Below are 20620 nucleotides of genomic sequence, written 5' to 3' on the forward strand. Positions count from 1 at the left end.
TTATATTTTTACATACATATGCTTTTATGTTTTTATATGTAATTTTACTTAAACATTGTTTCTATATCTAAACTGTACACCCTAAGGGGAGAAACCATGTCCTTTCCATTTTGGGATCCCTAGTACCAGTGTAATAGCTTGCTAAGGTAGATACACAAATTTCTACAGCAAGTCATCAGGTATACGCATCCAATACTTAATAGAAAAAAATAATGGAAAAATTCAAGCATGCATCATCAGTGCACCATCTGGCACGTCTAAACTCTGATTGATGGATGTGTAAGATGAAGGCCAGGAAAGATGTCAGTTACATTTGTGCTTCCTCTTTGCTAATAGAAAAAGCAAAATACAATATACCATAGGAAAGACACTGTTGTACGATTTGCAGAGCAGCCAGAGAGAAGAGAGGCTCCTGGCCTCCACAGCCAGCATTATATAGGCAATGATGAGTTGGGTGTGGATCCAAGTGAGAGTTCTATAGAGCAGTCTCATCAGCCAGGATCTGATAAACAAATTAGCAAAGGTGTGAATCAGGTAGTCAGCTTCCACCATCACAGCCCAGCAGAGGAAACCAAACACCTGTCCTGGATGGAGCCCATGCCACCAGGCAGAGAAGGCAAATGTCTGCAACAGGGGCCAGGCCTTGCCATGCTGGAATATGAGGCGTCTGAGCCACCGAGCTGTGCTTTGGTTCCACTTTCTGGTGAACTGGGATATCCTGTGTGTTGTCTCTAGTGTCCAAATGTCCGCATCAGGGATGTAACCCTCCTCACCAAGGCTCTGACCAAACTCAGATCCGAAACCAGCCGCAAAAAGGAGGGAGTCATCCAGGAGCCAGTGGGAGTAGTAAGTGAGTTTGAAGAGCCCGGCTGTGGACCACATGACATAGATGCACTGCAGTTGCCGGCAGTCAGTCAGGCCCACTCCTGTACCCACGACCCCCGTCAGGGCCACCTTTAGGCACTCTAGCCCTAGAATCTGCAGACCCCTCCAGGTCAGAGTCCAGAAAAAGTGCCTGGGACACAAATTTCTGGACCGTTGAATACGAGCCTGAAATCTCTGGAAAGAACACAGTGGGCCGCCTAGGAGAGCAGGGAAAAAGAGCAAGTAGCTGAAATAGGGCAGTGCCTTGCACAGATGCTCAGACAGAGAGCTTCGGCTCCTAATGCCTTCTGATGCTGCCACTACTCTCCCCTCACAAATGTCCAGAGAGAGCGATGTGACTCTCTGGGTCAAGAGCATGAGGGCAGAGAGAGTGATGCAGAACCTGAAAGAGATTTTTTTCTTTTAAGTAAAAACACTTCATATTTATTTTATCTATTCCAGTCCCTCACACACAACCTGACAACAAATGGGTGTCTCTCAGCAATTAAGACTAATCTATGGCCTGCACAAAAACATTTGGATTTATTCTGAACCACAGACTACTCCAGGCAGCATCAAAAGGTAAGTGGGAAAATTGATCATTTGTCAGAGAGGCCAATAAAGGAATGACAATGAATATTGTGGCGAAATACTATTGTATTTCTAAGATGGCTTATAAAAATTGAGGCTCAGTGAAGTGGGAAAAATTTGCCAAACAAGAAACAAAAATTTAGTAGTGAAAATTTTATAAGAAGTTGAAGATATTAAATGTGGGCCAGTTCCTGACTATAAGATTCTGCAGGCCTTGGAATTTGTGTTGAGGGAAGGTGAGTCAAGCTAGAAGTGCAGGGTGTGTGCTGAGTCATTAGTAATTTGAGGTGTGTTCTTAACCCATCTCCTGAACGGCTCCTGATTTACCATCACAGAGCACAGAAGATCCTACTGGAAGATTATCGTGGGGAACAATTAATGAAAATTATAGTGACACACTCCACAATCAGGAATGCTGTCTGTGGAGAGCAAGAAGTCCTGCTTGCCAGCCACTGTTGTTTCTGTCTGTGTGTCTGAGGATTTAAGGTCAAGTGATCCCCTGCTTTGACTTATCCCAATTGTAAGCAAAGTTGCCTCCAAATGGTGCCAAAACCCCTATTCACTTACCTTCTACTATGAGCTGAATGTGTCTCCTTCCTGCTCCCCCAGAACTCATATATTGAAGTGCTAACCTCCAGCTTCACAAAATCTGACTGAATTTGGAGACAGGGTGTTTAAAGAGGTCGTTACATTAAAATGAGGCCATTTTTATTTAAGTATAAAGTTAGTAATGTTGAAATGTTTTTACGTTCCTAAGTTACATTTATAGTGAAAATCATATGTTTAGTACCATATAAGAATTTTATTATAATTTGAATAACATTGAATTATTGTTTATGTTGCCTTCCCCCCCCCCCCAGAACAATACAATTAATGTTTTAGCAGAAATTTATCACTGGTCTTTTTCAATTATGTGATTTCATTTTTCCTTGTTAACAGAATTTTATTTTAAAGATTTATTTATTGGGGCCTCCCTGGTGGCCCAAGGGGTTAAGCACTGCACTATGAAGCAATCCACAGCCTCTGCAGCATGAGTTCGATCCCCAGCCAGCCAGGGAGCAACCCACATGATGCAGCAGACCTCTCCTGTCTCACCCACTGCTCCCCTCAGCAGGGTATTTCAGTCAGTCTGCCTGTTCTGTTCCCCACTCTGTTTCTGGTGAATCCTCTCACCTCCCACACCTCTGGCCTGTACCCCGGTTCTTGTATGCATAAATAAATAAATATTTAAAAAACTGAAAAATAAAGATTTATTTATTTATGCATACAAGAACAGGGTTACAGGCCAGAGGTGGGACGATTCACCAGAGACAGAGTAGAGAGCAGAACAGGCAGATTGACTGAAATACACTGCTGAGGGGAGCAGTGGGTGAGACAGAAGAGGTCTGCAGCACCATATGGGTCACCTCCTTCGCTGGGGATCGAACTCATGCTGCAGTAGCTGCGGATAGCTTCACAGTGCTGACACTTAACCCCTTGTGCCACCAGGGAGGCCCCTGTTAACAGACTTTTAACTGGTCAAGTGTTACTGGTAATTCAATAATAAAAATAACAAGAAAAAGAAAACAACTTACTTAACAACAACAAAAGAGAGGTCATGAGTATGGATTCTGCTGGAATGTGACTGGTGTCCTTATAAGAAGAGAGATTAGGACACAGACAGGCACAAAGGGAAGACACATGAAATCACAGGGAGAAGAGGACCATCTACAAGCCAATGAGAAAGGCCTCAGAGGAAGCTGAACAACACCTTATCTTAGACTTTTAGCCTCCAGAGGGAATAAATCTTTATTGTTTAATTCAGGACTTCACGGCTCTGTTATGAGAACCAGAGCAAACCAATACGCAGCTCTGGCTCAGCCTTCCTCCTATCCAGCCAGATCCTGTTCAACTTGCTCCTCTAGTTCCTATTAGTTCCTGCCTTTCTAATGAAATCTTAATTCACTGCATGCCAGGCAGTACTCTCCTTCCCCAGCCACCTGCATCTTGTCTTTTCTTCACACCCTAAAGACTTCGGTGAAAAGAGTCAGAATAAAGAAAAGGGTTCTGAGTGTGGCAGGGATGGAATACTGAGGAAACCAGTGGTAGGCTAGAGTCAGGTGACCGGCTAGAGTCAGGCTAGAGTAGGCTAGAGTCAGGTCACAGCCCTGCTCTCTGAGGGAACAAAGACCCTGCCACTTGTTACAACAGAGGACCAGTAACAGACCCAGGATCACAGAGGTACCCATTGCTCTCTAATTTTGATTATCCCACTGTTTTTTTCCCCCCTAGATTGGGTGACTACCCTTCTCTTGAGGGTTGGAAGAGCTGAGCCTCAGTGAATGTAAAACTCTTAAACAGCAGCTGTCATGGGAAGGCAGCAAATATTTACAGTAGTTAGACTTTCTCTGTTCTATTGAAGAGGAAGCGAGGCTGCTGACTTCGTGGGTAAACCACCCACACTGAGGTATGCAAACTATGCGTATTCACGTCCAGGCAGACCTCTCCTGTGGGCTCTGCGACTCCCCCTTTGACCCTTTCTCAAGTACATTGATAATTACAGCTGCTGGCCAGACACTGGCTACATAGGCACACGAGGTAGTTATTAGTAGTTGTACATTTGCATTCATAATCTCTAACATAAGCCTTGCAAGATTGCTATAGCTCCTACCCTCTCCCCCACACCTTTTCTTTTCCAGAATAAGACCAGCGAGATTAATTAACTTGTTCAAGGTGACAATATTCAAATGTGGAAAAATTCAGATCCAACCTCAATAGTCAGGTTCTCCCAACTACCGCCACAGTGCAAGTAAGCCTTGGTTGGCTCAGTCCAACCAAATGGACAAGCTACTTTACCTTGTGGAAGGAGGTTCTTGCAGATAATATTCTGTGTAGTGCAGCCCCAGGTGACACAGTGTCTGCCAACTCATCTGAACAAAGAAAGTCCTTCTGTGGACCTCCTGGGGGCCAAGTGAAGAGATCAGAACCACAGCACATAGAGCAGGAATGAAGACAAGCACAGCAAAGGGGCCCATGGCTGCCAAGGCCAGGACACCTCCTCCAGCCAAAAGAAAGATGTATCTGAGAGAAAAAGGACATTGACCTTATTTAGAACAGTGCAACTAAAAACACTAATTTGAAGGGATAGATGCACTCCTATGTTCATTGCAGTAACATTTACAATAGCCAAGTTATGGAAACAACCTAAGTGCCCAAAGATAGATTAGTAGATTAGGAGGATGTGGTATAGACACATGATGAAATATGCCTCGGTTGTTAAAAACAAAACAAAACAAAACGAAACAAAAAAAGCAAAGAACTCTTACTATTTGCAACAACATGGATGAAACTGGAAGGGGTTAAGTGACATAAGTCAGATGGAAACAGACAAATATCAGACCATGTCACTCATATGTGGAATACAGAAAAACAAAACAAAGAGTCGGACAACGCCAAACCAAAAACAAATCCTAGACAAGAGACAGTAAAACTGAGGCTACCAGAGGGAGAGGTGGAGGGGGTAGAGTGCAGTGAGGAGGGAGTACAAAGGACTATGGTTGTCCTTATGCCTTGGTGGTGGGTGTGGTGTGATAGTATGCATCTGAAGAGGTGGGATCCTATATTTCTGAATCATATACAGTATTATAAACCAATGTTAACTTAAAGAAAATTATAATAATAAAAAATAGAACAATGTAATTAATGAATCACTTCTGCTATCATTTTGGGTAACTCAATCAAGGCAAACCCCATATAACACCTAAAAGAGTCATACTATTATCACCCCAAAGTTCTTGCTTTGTTCTTCTGAAGGAAAGACACATGGGAGAAAGAGGCAGAGTTCATTAGTAAACAGCTACCTCAGTAGACAAATATTGATTCCTGCTTCAGTGACCCTGGGGGCCTTTCTTTGATGCTTGCCATTGAAGTGGGACTAGCAACTGCCCCTAACTATCCTGTGGGCCAGAGGTCTGGAATGTTTCCTGGTAAGGAAATCTTAAAAGTCCAGTGGTTTGCTGCCTGAGTGAGAAGTGATATGAATCCAGCCTAGAGATTAGAGAGAACTATGTAGACATCCTTTCATCCCATGAGTTCTCCTTCCCACGGGGTTACACCGCCCTGGACCATTCCAAGAGTGAGAGAAAGGAGACAAAATGCCTGCTTTGGATACAAGTCAATTAGAAGAATCTCTCTATTTGTTGTTAATCCTATCTACTTCACTTTAAGATTTCATGAATGCGTTTCAGTGGTGGGTTTTTTTTTTTTTTCAGTGTTGTAAAAACCCACACCGAGTGATTTGTGGAACCTGCCTCCCCCAGAGGATGGTAGATGCCCTAAGATTTGCAGAGACTTGGATTTCACATTATGAAAACTTGGTTCTCTATTTGTCAGTACATGGAGACTTGTTTGTTTGATTTGTGGCCAAATTAATAAATCCAAACGAAGGGGTCAGAAAAGGTGGGGGATAGCTACTGACTAGTCAGGAATAGGAGTGAGAGGCAAAGTCTTTTCTTTACTGTCACAAGCAAATACCCTGGCTCCAAAACAGTGGGGTTGGCAAGAATTTCTTTCTTGGGAGAGCAGTGGGGAGGGGGTAGGACTAGGGAGTTCCCTGTGTCAGAAGCTCTGTTGCACAGCCCTGAGTGTCTCTTTGAATCTATGCTTGCAGTGACTCCAACCCTAAACACTCTAAACACTGTGGCCTGAGTCTTCATTTCCAAGCGATGGGAAAATAAAAGGAACACTTATTACACAGCAGAGTAGAAGTCTGAAGCAACCTCCCACCCAAGACAACTTCCCCCCATATGTAAGAATTAAAATGTGTATACCTATATAATGTAGGTGACATGATTTATTAGTACTCACTTTATTCTAGCCATTGTGCTAATTAATCTTATATGAGAAATCTCTTTATTAAAATTACCCCCCCAAGTCATTATTATTGCCATTTTATACATAAACTCAGAGTTTATGTATTCACACCTACTCAGTAAATGAAGGGCCCCTGGACTCACCCATGCTAACTCCAAAGTCAGCAATCTGAACACTACATTAACTCTACAGGAAATTAAACCTTGTTTTTTTCACTTGTTTTGCTTTATTGTTTGTGCTGCTTTCTCTATAGGAAACTTTCTTTTTTTACAACTAGCACCCCATCTCCTATAAAGGAAGGGCCATCAATAGATGTGAAAATGTAGTAACAAACTATGTTTAACCAAACTAACTGATTGTTAGTTAAAGCTAGATTTTATTTAAGAAGCTCCAATATATAAAAATTCTAATTTCCAAAGTAAGTGAATTATTAGGAGGTGACCCTTTGGCAATGAATTTTCACTTTACAAAAAGGAAAACTTTTTTAAAAATAGGAACTGTCTCTAATGTGATATTTATTAGGTATTAAAATCATTACAATTAAGTTATCAGATTTATATAACAATAGTTTTTGAACCCCAGCTTGAGATAAAACTAATCTGGCAAGATTTGTTTTGACTTATTTAATTTATCTGAGAAATCATATAAAGGTATTTTAAAATATCACATTTAGATATATTTTTAACTTTTTTTTACGTTTATTTATTTATTATTTAAATTTTATTTTTATATTCCCCTTACAATTACAACCCCCTTATTTTGACCCCAAGCCCTCCTTTCCCCACCCCCCACCCCCCATAGAGTGTCTCTGGTTCATAGTTGTTTGTTGATTTTGATAGTTTCTTTCTTATAGTTATTCTTTTTCCTGGTCCCTTATTTAAGTTTTCTAGATTCCTGCTATGAGTGAGACTATCCGGTATTTTTCTTTTTCTTTCTGGCTTATTTCGCTGAGCATGATCCCTTCCAGCTCCATCCATGTTGCTGCAAATTGCATGTGTTTATCTTTTTTGAATGCTGAGTAATATTCCATGGTGTATATGTACCACATCTTCTTGATCCAGTCATGTATTTTTGGGCATTTGGGTTGTTTCCAAAGCTTAGCTATTGTAAACAATGCTGCTATAAACACAGGGGTGGAGGTGCTCTTTGGAATAGATGTTTCTGTGTCCTTTGGGTAAATTAGATATATATTTTATAAAATTTAATTTTATTGAAGCTGATAAAATTCTATGAAATCAGAACTGGTCAAGACTATCTGGGCCATATGTACCAGTTTGAAGAATTCCTCTACTTTCTGACTATCCATCTCTGCCCATTTTTTTTCATGCTTTCCCCATTTAATGTAAATCTATCAAACTTTGAGTCATGCAGACATGATGTTAATTTTCCAGTTCTGTTTCCTCTCCTAGATATAGTCATCATCATATCATCAAGAGTCAATGTAATTAAAAACAACCAATATAATTAATATAGTACAATCCATGCTTTTGTCCTACTTTAGTATTCACAGATGTAAGGGCAAAATTAACCATCAAACCTACCTGGCATGAGTGGAAAATGAGTCCGTAATGCAGAGATAATTAAACAGAAGTGCAAAAGGAATAGCAGCCCCTTGATAAAATGAGACAGGATGGAGGAAGAACAGCTGAAGCCAATCCATTACCAACTGGAACAGAGTCATTAACCAATGCCTTCTGCAAAAGAAGTCAAAACCCACTATCTTTGGCCTTTTTATACAATTTAGGAAGGCCTGGGGGAGCAACAAGCAAACAAAAGGACTAGAGATAAGCTGTATGACCCAGGACTTTCTGATAAAGGGGACTGCATTATAGAAACCAAAACACATTTTTGTGTAATATTACTTAATGACAATATGTACCAAAAACATTGCTTCCAAAGTCCTAGTTTTGTTTGGTTTACATACCACTTTATTTGCCTTTCCAGTCATCTGATTGTCATATTTTCGCCACTAAGGTAATGAAATATGTCATTTTCCAGTTACAGAAACGCACTGGACTGTGGTGGAGGGATGAGAATGTGAGCATGAGGAAGGCAGGTGGGTCTCAAAGAGTAAGGAGCACCCCCCTTCCAACCACCATTGTCCTTATGTTATAGGACAGGGAGAGGGGCAGCCCAAACCCCGCAAACCTGCCTATTCTAAATGGGTTCTGCCATCCGCCGCATCAACACAAAACAGGAGAATTTAATGGGAAGGAACTTTAATTAGGAAACAATACAGGAAAGGCAAAGAATCTAGTTTCTAAATGAAGCACCCAAAGTTACCTGTCCCCTCATGGGTAAAACTCCATCCAAATGGGATTGGCCCAGAGCAAGGCCCCAAAGCCTGCCACAAGTCTAAAGCATCTTCCAGTGGGGACCCACAGAAAAGGGTCAGAAACAACCAGACAAGCCCGGAAGGAAAAGAGCAAAATCAACATCAAGATAAAAGCTGCCATTGTCACCTCCCCACGGGTCTCACCCACATCTGTGTCACCCAGTCCACAACCAAAAAGACAAGCGCAGTTTCTTTACATGTCTCTAGGCTCCATGCGCCTCCTCCAGGTCTCCTGGCTCCATCCTGCTTCCTTCCTTCCTCAGTCTCTTCTGCAGCTTCTCCTCTCCCTGCTCAGCTCCACCCTCCCTTGGGTGGGGCAGGGAACCTCCCCCTTTCCTGGGGACCACCCTGTTACACTTACGTTATTTTTTTTTTCCTCCACAGTACCTGTCGCCATTCATTATGTTTATTTCTCCGTTAGTTTGGGGCCCATCCCTCTACTCTACAAGGGAAGAACACTGTTTTGTTTTCTGCTGTGGCTCCAGCACATAGAACAGTACTGGGCACACACTATATGTTTAGCAGATACTTGCTAAAACTAAAAAGATTTTGAGGAAGTAGAAGTGTGGAGAGGTACATTTAAAGAGAATCTTTTCTTTGAGGTGTAAACAAGTACAGAGATACTGACTGCCAAGAGGCAAGACAAGAACAATTTGACATTTCAGAGGCTTACCTGCTGGGCAGGGCATGGCAGCATTGTCTCTGATCGACTGTTTTCATTGTCAAAGCTCATGCCAGAATAAGCATCCTTAACCCAGGGATCGGAAAGAACGACACAAAAGCATCTCTCTCTCTTTTTTAATTATTAAATTTTAGTTATTTATTTTCTTATATTGTTGCTCATTTTATACAATATTTGATTTTTCCCTACCTAACCCCCTGCCCAGAGCAGTCCCCACAGTTCTCCTGTTATAGGGCAGGGAGAGGGGCACCCCGGACCCCGCAAACCTGCCTGCTCTAAATAGGTTCTGCCATCCGCCACATCAACACAAAACATATAAGACTTTAATAAGAAGGAACTTTAATACAATTAGGAAACAATACAGGAAAGACAAAGAATAGAGGTTCTAAATCAAGCACCCAAAGTTACCCGTCCCCTTGTGGGTAAAAGTCCACCCAAACGGGACTGGCCCAGGTCAAGGCCTGAAAGCCTGCCACAAGCCTAAAGCACCTTTCAGTGGGGACCCACAGAAAAGGATCAGAAACAACCAGACAAGTCTGGGAGGAAAAGAGCAAAATCAGAATCAAGACAAAGACCGCCACTGTCACATCCTCACGGATCTCTCATCCACACCTGTGTCACCCAATCCCCGACCAAAAGGCAAGCGCAGTTTCTTCACGTGTCTTTCTGCTCTGTGTGCCTCCTCCAGGCCTCCTTCTGGCTCTCCATCCTGCTTCCTTCCTTCTCAGTCTCCTCTGCAGCTTCTCTTTTTGCTCAGCTCCACCCTCCTTAGGGTGAGGCAGGAAACCCAGAACCTCCCCCCCTCCTGGGGACCACCCTGCTACACTCCCACCACCATTATCAACCATAAACCATCATCATTGTCCCTTGGACTTTTCCCACCCCCGGTATTGATCTCTCTCCCTTCTCCCCCACTGCTGTATGCCTCGAATCTATGGTCAGTTTGTAAGTTTTGTCTTTTTTCCTGGCCCTTTGTTCAGTTTCCCTATAGTCCCTATTCCTGTAAGTGAAATCATCCAATATTTCTTTTTTTCCTTCTGACTTACTTCACAGAGCATAATCCCTTCCAGCTCCACCCAAGTTGCTGCAAATGGCATGAGTTTATCTTTTTTGATCACTGACTATTATTCCATTGTTTATATATACCACATCTTGATAAACTGATCTATCTTGGGCATGTTGGTTGTTTCCATTTCTTAGCTATTGTAAATAGTGCTGCAGTAAACACAAGAGTTCAGGTTTCCTTTTGAATTAGTGTTTTTGTATCCTTTGGGTAGATTCCTAGGAGTGGAATCTCTGGGTTACATGATAGACTCATTTTTAGTGTTTTGAGGAGTCTTCACACAGCTTTCCATAGTGACTGGACCAGTTTACATTCCCACCAGCAGTCTAAGAGGGTTCCTTTTTCTTCACATCTTCACCAGCACTTGTTATTTCCAGTTTTTTAAATATGGGCCATTCTCACTGGTGTGAGGTGGTATCTCATTGTGGTTTTAATTTGCATTTCCTCAATACTAAGTGATGTTGAACATTTTTTCATATGCCTGTTGGCAATTTGCATTTCTTCTTTGCGGAAGTGTCTTTTTAGCTCTTCTGCTCATTTTTTTAAAAAAAATTATTTATTTATGCATACAAGAACTGGGGTACAGAGGTGTGGGGGTGTGTGTGAGAGGATTCACCAGAGACAGAGTGGGGAACAGAGCAGGCAGACTGACTGAAATACACTGCTGAGGGGAGAAGCAGGTGGGTCAGGAGAGGTCTGCTGAACCATGTGTGTTGCTGTCTGCAGCCACTGCAGCACTAGTTGGATCCCTGGCTGGCGGGGGATGGGGGGGGGGAGAGCAACACACATGGCTCAGCAGACCTCTCCTGACCCACCCGCTTCTCCCCTCAGCAGTGGCTGCAGACAGCTTTATAGATTGCTTCTTAACCCCTTGAGCCAAGCCCATTTTTTCATTAGGGTGTTTGCTTTGTTTGTGCTGAGTTGTGTTACAAAAGTATCTTATGGGCCAGCACCACCTCTCCAGGAAAGACAGCTCTGCACAGAGGAGAAAATCTGAAAGAAAGTTTCCTTAATATTTTTTTTTTAAAGATTTATTTATTTATTTATTTATTTGTTTATTTATTTATTTATTTATTATACAAGCATTGGGTACAGTCAAAAGAGCGGGAGGGTGAGAGAATTTACCAGAGCCAGAGCGGGGAGCAGAGCAGGCAGAAGGAACTGAAGTACACTGCTGAGGGGAAACTGGGGAACTCTGAGAAATCCCTTCATCTCTTTGGGATTGAGTTTCTTCATCTTAAAAATTAGATATACTAATGCCTGTCTGTACAGAATTGTCATGAATAGTAGATAAAGTATATAAAAGCTTGGGGTAAAAAGCTGGTGGATTGAATGCTGTTGAAGGTAAAATGATTGAATAATGAAAAGTATGAAAATTTATTGAGGTTCCATTTCAAGATAATCCTGTGCTAAGCATTAAGAATATAAGAATGAATAAAACATAGTCCCTGCCTTCAATCTACTCAACCTCAATCTTGTACAGAGACAGAATGGCAACAAATACTTTTATTAAAAAACCATAGGTGCAGTGTACCACAGGTATATTGGAGTAGATAAATAACGAAGCAATCATCTGCAGAGATAGGTAATTTTTAAAAATGGTTTTGGAGAAGAAATGATTGCATTAGCTCTGGAAGGATGTTTCTAAATAGATGGATAGCTTATTCCAGGTCACAGAGAGCACGCAGACCTATAGAAACAGAAAGTTAGTGGGGGGAGGAAAGGGCTCTCTAAACAAGGAATAAGCTCACATCACAGTAAAGATATTAAAATGCAACATGAACACTAAATATATTGCTAGAACCAGAAGGATTGAGTTACAGTTCATTGGTCAGGGAAAGGTTGGGTTTGTCACTCAAATATATATTAATTCCTACTTTTTGCATTTTTTAATCTGTACATTTAATTTTCAGATTACAAACATTTCATAGGTCCCCAGCTTGTAAGTCCTGAACACTATACTTAATGATAAAATAATCCTTCCTGTAAGTATGCTGTGATGACGAAGTTTGTGTCAGCTCCATTAGGCTATGCTGTGTGATTGTTTGGTCAAACACCAGTATAGATGTAGTGCTGAAGGTCTTTTAAAGATGAGATTGACAGTTAGACTTTGAGTAAAACAGATTACCACCCAAAATGGAGTGGGCTGCATAGAATCAGTTGAAATTTGAGGGTTCCCTATAAAGGAGCAGTTCTACTCAGAGAAGGTAGAAAGAAGCCCTACAGGCTGGAAATTAAGAGGAAACCTAGTACTGCAGCCTCAAATCTGAAGACTGCAGGCTAAACCTGAGACTTCCAGTCTGCCTTACAATTTCCAATTAGCCTCGCCAGTCCCACAATCACGTAAGTCAATTCTTTGCAACAAACCTCTTCATATGTGTCTATATTTTTCATATCTATCTATATTTATATCTATCTATATATCTTGTGTATAATTATATATGTATACATATATCTATTTAGAGAGAAAGGAGATTCTAGAGGTTCTCTAAGTTGATACACTGTGTATATGACATTTGTGACTTTCAATGGCAAAAGCCTGTATGGCAGGAGACAGGTGGAAGGGATTTGGGCCAGGGAGTCAGCTTGACTTCTTGGAGAATGAAAATATGATAGAAAAAGAGATGAGAAAAACAAATACTAGATTATTTCACTCATGTGGAATATAGAGAAAACAAACAAAACAAATGACAAAACTAAACCAAGATAAATCCTAGAAATATGACAGCAGAATTAAGGTTACTAGAGGCGGAGGGAGAGAAAGTGTGGGAACAAAAGGGGAGAAGGCACAGTGGTCTGTAGTAAAAGACTATGGGTGCTTGGATGGTGGGGCTGGGATCCTAATGTATACCTGGGGAGGTGTGAACCTATTCCTCTAAATTATATGAAGTGTAAACCAATGTTACCTCAATAAAGTGAAAATTTTTTGAAAGAAAATTAAATATTTTTACTAGATTTGGTTTTTAAAGGACGGTTTATAGGGGTGATATTTTAGAAGTCAAGGATGGAAGGAGCAGATAACTGGTGAGACACAGTGACAGATTAAAATAGAGAGGCGGTAGCGTCGAAGAATAAAATTCCAGAGGTAGGACCAGCTGAACTCGCTGGCGAATTACATATGGTGAGGTAAGGAGTGTCTAGCATAACTCTCGGTTTCTGGTTTTGCAACAGGGTGGTCCCCAGGAAAGGGGGAGGTTCCCTGCCCCACCCAAGGGAGGGTGGAGCTGAGCAGCAAGAGAAGAAGCTGCAAGAAGAGACTGAGGAAGGAAGCAGGATGGAGCCAGGAGACCTGCAGGAGGCGCATGGAGCCTAGAGACACGTGAAGAAACTGCGCTTGTCTTTTGGTCGTGGACTGGGTGACACAGATGTGGGTGAGACCCGTGGGGAGGTGACAATGGCAGCTTTTATCTTGATGTTGATTTTGTTCTTTTCCTTCCGGGCTTGTCCAGTTGTTTGTGACCCTTTTCTGTGGGTCCCCACTGGAAGATGTTTTAGACTTGTGGTAGACTTTGGGGCTTTGCTCTGGGCCAATCCCATTTGGATGGACTTTTACCCACGAGGGGACGGGTAACTCTGGATGCTTCATTTAGAAACTAGACTCTTTGCCTTACCTGTATTGTTTCCTAGTTATATTAAAGTTCCTTCCCATTAAAGTCTCCTATGTTTTGTGTTGATGCGGCGGATGGCAGAACCCATGTAGAATAGGCAGGTTTGCGGGGTTTGGGCTGCCCCTCTCCCTGTCCTATAACAGTTTGAGCAACTGCATAAAAGGTGGATCCTTTTACTGAGATGGAGATCAAAGCGCTGACTGGTTGAAGGGAGGGCCAGAGAGTAAACCAAAACTTCTGTTCTGGACTTCAGCTTTAGTAAGATTTTGAGACACGCAAGTGGAGATGTCAAGTAGGCAATCGAATAATCAGGTGTGCAACTGGACAAAAAGGACAGGCCAGCGATGTGAGCCTGAAAAAGCCAAGAGGAAACTTAACCCATGGGGGGATGCGTTCATACAGAACGGGAAAGGGTCCCGGGTCCGAGCAGGAGGAATCTTAAGGGGTAGAAAGAGACCTAAAGGATGAAAAAACCAGATTCCAGTGAGGTGGCGCAACGCCTGCTGGGGGTGTCACTAATATTGAACGGCAGGTTATAATGAGGTCACAGCAACGTTTAGACTGCGTTAAGCCGCTGTTTTGAATACGAATCTATTGTTCCGTGGACTGAGCAGCTCGCCCGGCCACCAGCGCCTACGTCACCAGCGGCCGTGCTCACCGGGATGCGGGGAGGGGGCGGGGGAGGGGCCGCGCTGGCAGGCCCCGCCCTCAAGGGCAGAACACCCTCCGCCCCGCCCCTCTCGATCCTGTCAGGAACTCCAATCGCTTGTCGAGATCATCGCTCTGCCCAGGCGGTTGAGTCGATCTTGGCTCCCTCCAATAAGAGATCGGGGCCTAACTATGGCGGAGAAGACTCAAAAGAGGTGGGTCTGCGGTTTGAGATTTACCTATTCTTAACTTTCTGCAGCAGTGGAACCTGCCCCTGGTCGTCAGTGGCTGGGGCTGAGATGGTGTCTTATCCTGGGAGTGCGGCCTGCACGGGTCCTAAAGCCCAGACCCGGCCTCTGCCGAGGGTGGAGGCGACGGACCGGGGCGGGGGACGCAGGCCTGTGACGGCTGCGGAGTCGGTACCGGGAAGGTGTTAGTTCTCCCTTCCCACCCCCGGCTCGCCGGCCCCCTCCGCCGGGCGCCTGCGCGGAAGGGGTCCCCGGGCGGGGCTGCGTGGGAAGAAAGGGCGTCGCCCCTCCCCGGGGCGCGAAGGGACGCCCCCACCCTGCTGCCCTCCGCGGCGCTCGCTGCGACTGTCCCCCGGCAGCTTGGGGCCGCGTTCGCTGCCGGGGGTCCGTGGGCGCCCGCGCTGGTGCTGGCCGCACTGGTCCTCGCTACCTGGGTGGGCGGCGTGCGTTTGCCAAACTGGTTCGCTTGAGAGAAAGAGGCCCGCGCCTGCTGGAGCTGTTGGCCACCTGCTGGGTGTGTGAGGCTCTTGTCTGCAGCTCGGGCACTGAGGCTTTTCCAGCAGTCTTCGCTGCTCGGGACAGAACCGGCCTGGAGGCGAGACACGCCTACGTCTAACTCTCCAAAGGCTGCAGAGTCCAGCACCCTCTGCCGACCCGTTTAGAAAAAGAAAGCCTTCGAGCATTGGGTCGGATGTTGTTGTGCCCAAGGTCAGCAGACTCGGCGAGCATAGCCTCCAAGAACGCAAAGACAGCTGATGCAAACACAAAAGGGAGTTTATTTCAGACTCGAGTCCGGGTTCACGGCACCTACCAACGCAGTGGCAGATACCGAGAGCCTCGAACAAAGGAAGCAGGAGTCTTTTAATAAGGTTAAATTATGCTGGCAGTTACTCATTGGCTACAAGGATGTGGTCTCCAACTTTGCCCAGCTATCATTCTAAGCTGACTGGCCAGGCCAAGATGCAGCTCCAACCTGCAGGTCCAATTACAGCAAGTTTGCCCTCATTGGTTATCGGAGATTAAGGGTGGAGTGAGGGTCCAAACTATCTGTGGAATGCAGTCTTTTCCCAGCAAAATCTAAAATTCTAAAATGGCAGTTACACAGAGCAATGGCTAAGAATACTTATGCTTGGTTCCACAGATGCCATAAATTAAAATTTAGGTTGTTATTTCTACCTAGGCAGGTTACTGTGATCTTTTTCCAGAAACCAAAGAGGAACAAACATTATGTACAGTACACAGTTAATCACAGTGGAGTTGAGGGTTATATTGACTTGTTTTTTTTAATAGGCCGTTGGCAAAGCCATCCTTCCCCCCTTACCCCCGCCCTCAGCATCCAGGTGTTTGGACCACGTTTTAGTTGGTGTCATGATGAATTTCTTTACTTCCTGTCTCATGGAGAAGTTGGGACACAAACTCTATCTGGGGCCTCTCCTTTGAGCACAAAACTGAAGACAGGTCAACTCTTGTACCATCTTTTGTTCAGGACAAGTTAAATGGTAGCTAATGCTCTTCTCGTAAAAAAATATTGAGCGGGGAGTCTTAGGGAACTCCAATTGGAATTGGAAATAAGGTCTAAAGAGACATTTTATAGAGGTTACTTTATTGGACCAGGCTTAAGAAAGTGGCATATTTTTGCACACAAACCTGCTCTAAATGAAAAGCATCAGAGAAGTAGCATTAGAAGTGGTGAGCCATTCAAGGGGAGTAGCATTCAGTTATCATAGGAAAAAAACGTGTGAAGTGGCAGGTGCTGGAGGACTCTGACCAGGGCAGGGTCCCCTAAGGAGAGGGCGGAGGTGGAATGAAGGGGTGAGGGGATGAGGGGATGAGGACACTGACACTTGATCAGGGTGCAAACATCTCCTGCTGATAGCCTCAGCGGAGCTTTATTTATACATCAAAATTTGTTATTTTGATCATTGCATCATGCAATCATGTGATTTTATTTTTACATTGTTTCAGAATTTATTTTTGATCATCAATCAGTGCACAGCCCTCCTTTTTAATTTTTCTAGTCTATGATTAACTTGACTACATTATTTCCTTAACTAACATTCACTTCTCAGAAATAGAAAACAGTTGCTAGGCAGTGTGATTAATGCGGTCAAGCCAAATTAACTAAAGATTAAGCAGTCATTGTAAGATCGAGGTGGCTTCCTATTTTCTATATAGAACCAAAGGGTCCCGGTACCATGGGAACAGTATGTGGTGTGTTTTTCTCGGGCAGCCTCATCTCTGGGGCGCCTCAGAGTCTCCTTCCGTGGGGGCTTTGACCAGGCTCAGTTCCATCAGTTCTGTGGCGCTTGGCTTGTTAAAGAAGTCAGTGTTACTCATGGTAACTGAATTACAAGTTGGAGGACGTGGAGAAATATTGGGAACAGTTTCATGATCAATCATTTGGAAGGGCCATTTCTCAAATTACTGAAGCGTGCATTCCTGACACTGTCATTAATGCCAACACTCGTTGTGTTATTCTGAAGCTTATAGAAAATTTCCATGGTTTCAATAACTGCCATAAACAAATGAAAGGAAGTAGCAGGAGCCAGCTGCAGAGCTTCCCGATTTTTCTGGAATTTCCCCCATGCCCAGACCTTGTCAGACAGCATGAGTAGCATGGCCCGCGCCAGGCAGGATGTTTATTAAAAAAAAAAAAAAAAAAAAATCAACCAACAGAAGAGATGATTGGTGAGAAGAAATGATGCCGCAGGAATGAACTTTGCTTCAAAAAAGTTCTAGTCTTTGGACTTCAGCCTCCTCATCTAAAAATGAGAGCACTGGGTCACTTTCTGTTCCATGTTAAAGTTTTTCTTTTGCTTAGCAGAAGTGTTATATATCTTCTGTGATTTCAGCAGAGTCAAATGACAGTAACCCAGAAGATCATTTTTAGAATTTCTATACTTATAGAAACTTAGTGTCAAAATGATGGAGACAGACATAACTGCAGTCTTTTTTTTTTTTTTTTTTTCAATATTTATTTATTTATTTATACAAGCACTGGGTACAGTCAAAAGTGCGGGAAGGTGAGAGAATTCACCAGAGCCAGAGCGGGGAGTAGAACAGGCAGACTGACGAAATACACTGCTGAGGGGAGCAGCGGGTGGCAGGAGAGGTCTGTGTGCCATGTGGGACCCTCATGGGTGGCTGGGGATTGAGCCGGCACTACAGAGGCTGCAGGCAGCTTCGCAGCCCAGCGCTCAACCGCTGCACCACCGGGGAGGCCCTGTACCTGCAGTCTTGTGTGAGCAGGCATTTCTTGAAGATAGACCCAAGGATGACTGGTTTTCTGTTTTATTTTACTGAGAGCTTTAAGAATACTTTGTGGTAGGAAGATTTGTTCACTGAAATTTGCAGAAGAAAACTGTGTATGCCTTCATTTTTTTAGTTTTTCATATCTATAGAAAAGTTGGTGTGATTTTAAAACTATTTTTGGTGTTAATTTGCATTTATATTTAGGAATATTTAGGGGGATTCTTCTGATGGAGTGATCTCAGCTACATTTCTGGTCTAAACTCTTTCATCAACTTTAGTATTGTGTTTTCAATTACTGGGTTTTCTCCTAAATTTTCCAGATATTTCAAACTGAATTCATTTAAAATGTAACAAAATAACTTATTCTTTTAATTTTCTTTTCTATGTACTAATGTTTTTTTAATCTTCAACAGATTTTTCAAATGTTAAGTAAATATTTTTTCGAAATGTTCATCACATCATCTCTCTGTTTCACGTTTCCCTTGAAGATCTACCCCTGAGCTCCCTGTCATCTTTGCACTCTTAAGACTGATGCACAGCTGTTGTCCTAACATGTCCCTGTTCTTGTTCAGTACCGGAGCCTCTGTTTCCAGCATTTTGTCTGTTTACTGTTATTTAACAAGTACAATCCTCCAACAGCTCCCTAATAAAAGGTTAGGGAGCTCTTTTTTTTTTTTTTTTTTTCCAGCTCTTTCAACTCTGAAATGTCTTTCTTCTCCTTCCATATTTGATTGCTAGTTTGATTGGATAAATAAATAGCTCTGGTTTGAAGAAAATTTTTGCTCAGAATTGTCCTCTGGCATCAGTATTGCTATTGAAGAATTGGATTATTCTCCCTTTTCTTGTATGACTTTCTTTTTTGCATCTTTTCCATAGCGTTCAAAATGATAGTGTTCCATAATGTTCAAAATGATGTTATTTAATATCTTTTTATTAACTTTGCCCTTTCACAGTTGAGATCATTATCCTTTAGTCCTGGGAAATTTTCTTTGTGTCTTTGTTTTTTATTATTCTTTTTTAGTTTTCCCCACAAATATTTACCTTTTCATCTTTGGGGATTTTTTTTTTTTTTTTTCCATTTAGATTCTCTATCGTTTTTTGGTCCTCTAATTTTCTTACCTAGCCTTTTCTGTTTTCTATCCTTCTAGATTTTTGTTCTATTTACTAGGAGGGCTGTTTGTTTGTTTTTAAAGGCATGGCCTATAGCTTTTGCCATCACCACCACATTCATTTATTTCCTGCTTTATTTTTATTTATACAAGAACTGGGGTGCAGTCAGAGGCGCAGGAAGGTGAGAAAATTCACCAGAGACAGAGCGGGTTGCAGAAGAGGCAGACGGACCAAGACACAGCTGAGGGGAGCAGCAGACGATGCAGGAGAGGTCTGCTGGGCAGTGTGGGTTTTCTCCTTTGCGGGCCAGGAATCGAACCAGCACTTCATAGTGCGACACTCAACCTGCTATACCATCGGGGAGGCCCTTTTTTTTTTTAATCCATGCAGAATTTTTAATTTTAGTCATGTTTTTAATTTCTAGGAGCTGTTTCTTAGACGTTGATTGTCCTTTTTCCATAGATTTTTGTCTTGTTTTAAGAAGTGGTATTTTTTATTTTTCTGAATTAATTATAAGGTGTTTTGTTTTGTTTTCAATTTTCTCTTACTTCATCAACTGTTTTTTCCTCAGACTATTTTTCTCTTGTTTGTTTTCATTTATTCCTTTTTACTTGGAGGTTCTCCTGCTGTATCATCTTTGACTATCTGATCATCTTTGACTATCTGCCCATTGATAAATACTGAGAGCTCCAGGGAGAGCAAGGCAGACCAGAAGTCAAAAACTCATGATGTCTGGTGGCTTGTCTAGGAGCAAATCTTCTTCCGCTCTCCTTGCTGCCTGAAATTCTGTATGAGCGCCAAGGAGGCACTTGGGGAGGGTTGCTGGTGGTCTCTTGCTCTTCAGGTTGTCCTCACTTACCTCTGGGCCTGGTATTTTGAGCACAGCCTTACGCAAGGTCAGTCACCAGCTGACTGCAAATAGGGACAGGAAGGGAGAAAGATACCCACCTGCTCTGATTTTATCCCCTCCTAGAATCTTCCTTAGTACTTAGTGCCTCCAGGCCTGCCACTCTCAGTAACTCTTCTTTTGCTGGCAGTTTTTTTTATTTTTAGAAGTCTGTTAATATCTTTCATCTTCTGTACCTTGTCTTCTTTATTCTTGTTCTTTCTGAATAATACTACTTTTATTCCTTTACTATTGTTTTAGTGAAGTTTTGGAAGGGGAGATAAATTGTTCAAACAGACAAGGGGTCAGCAAACTTTTTCTATAAAAAGGTAATTTTACCTTGTTTTAATTGTTAGTGAGGCCAGTAAGTTAATGACTTTGACTACAGGCATACCTCTTTTTATTGCTCTTTGCTTTATTGCACTTCACACATATTGCACTTTTTACAAGGCAGCAAAAAGAATGAATTGCTAAAAGCTCCA

The 20620-nt window shown here is 42.7% G+C and overlaps 2 protein-coding genes across 2 annotated transcripts in view; one reads left to right on the top strand and one right to left on the bottom strand.

The window, feature by feature from the left end:
• Positions 1–209: 209 nt before the first annotated feature.
• MBOAT4 (membrane bound O-acyltransferase domain containing 4) lies at positions 210–7966 on the bottom strand. The gene is made up of 3 exons (XM_037524680.2): positions 7848–7966; positions 4291–4515; positions 210–1267 (listed from the first exon to the last, which is right to left on the bottom strand). The coding sequence occupies exons 1-3, from the start codon at positions 7964–7966 to the stop codon at positions 304–306; spliced, it is 1308 nt and encodes a 435-aa protein (XP_037380577.1). The 3' UTR covers positions 210–303.
• Positions 7967–14739: 6773 nt separating this feature from the next.
• Positions 14740–20620, top strand: part of DCTN6 (dynactin subunit 6) — a 28679-nt gene continuing 22798 nt past the window's right edge. Inside the window, exon 1 of the mRNA XM_037526001.2 lies at positions 14740–14857. Within this exon, the coding sequence (XP_037381898.1) occupies positions 14835–14857 (23 nt within the window). The 5' untranslated portion in view covers positions 14740–14834. The remainder of the gene's footprint in view (positions 14858–20620) is intronic.

Source organism: Talpa occidentalis, unplaced genomic scaffold (genome assembly GCF_014898055.3).
Source record: "Talpa occidentalis isolate TD23 unplaced genomic scaffold, MPIMG_talOcc4v2.1 talOcc4.4, whole genome shotgun sequence".
Taxonomy (NCBI): domain Eukaryota; kingdom Metazoa; phylum Chordata; class Mammalia; order Eulipotyphla; family Talpidae; genus Talpa; species Talpa occidentalis.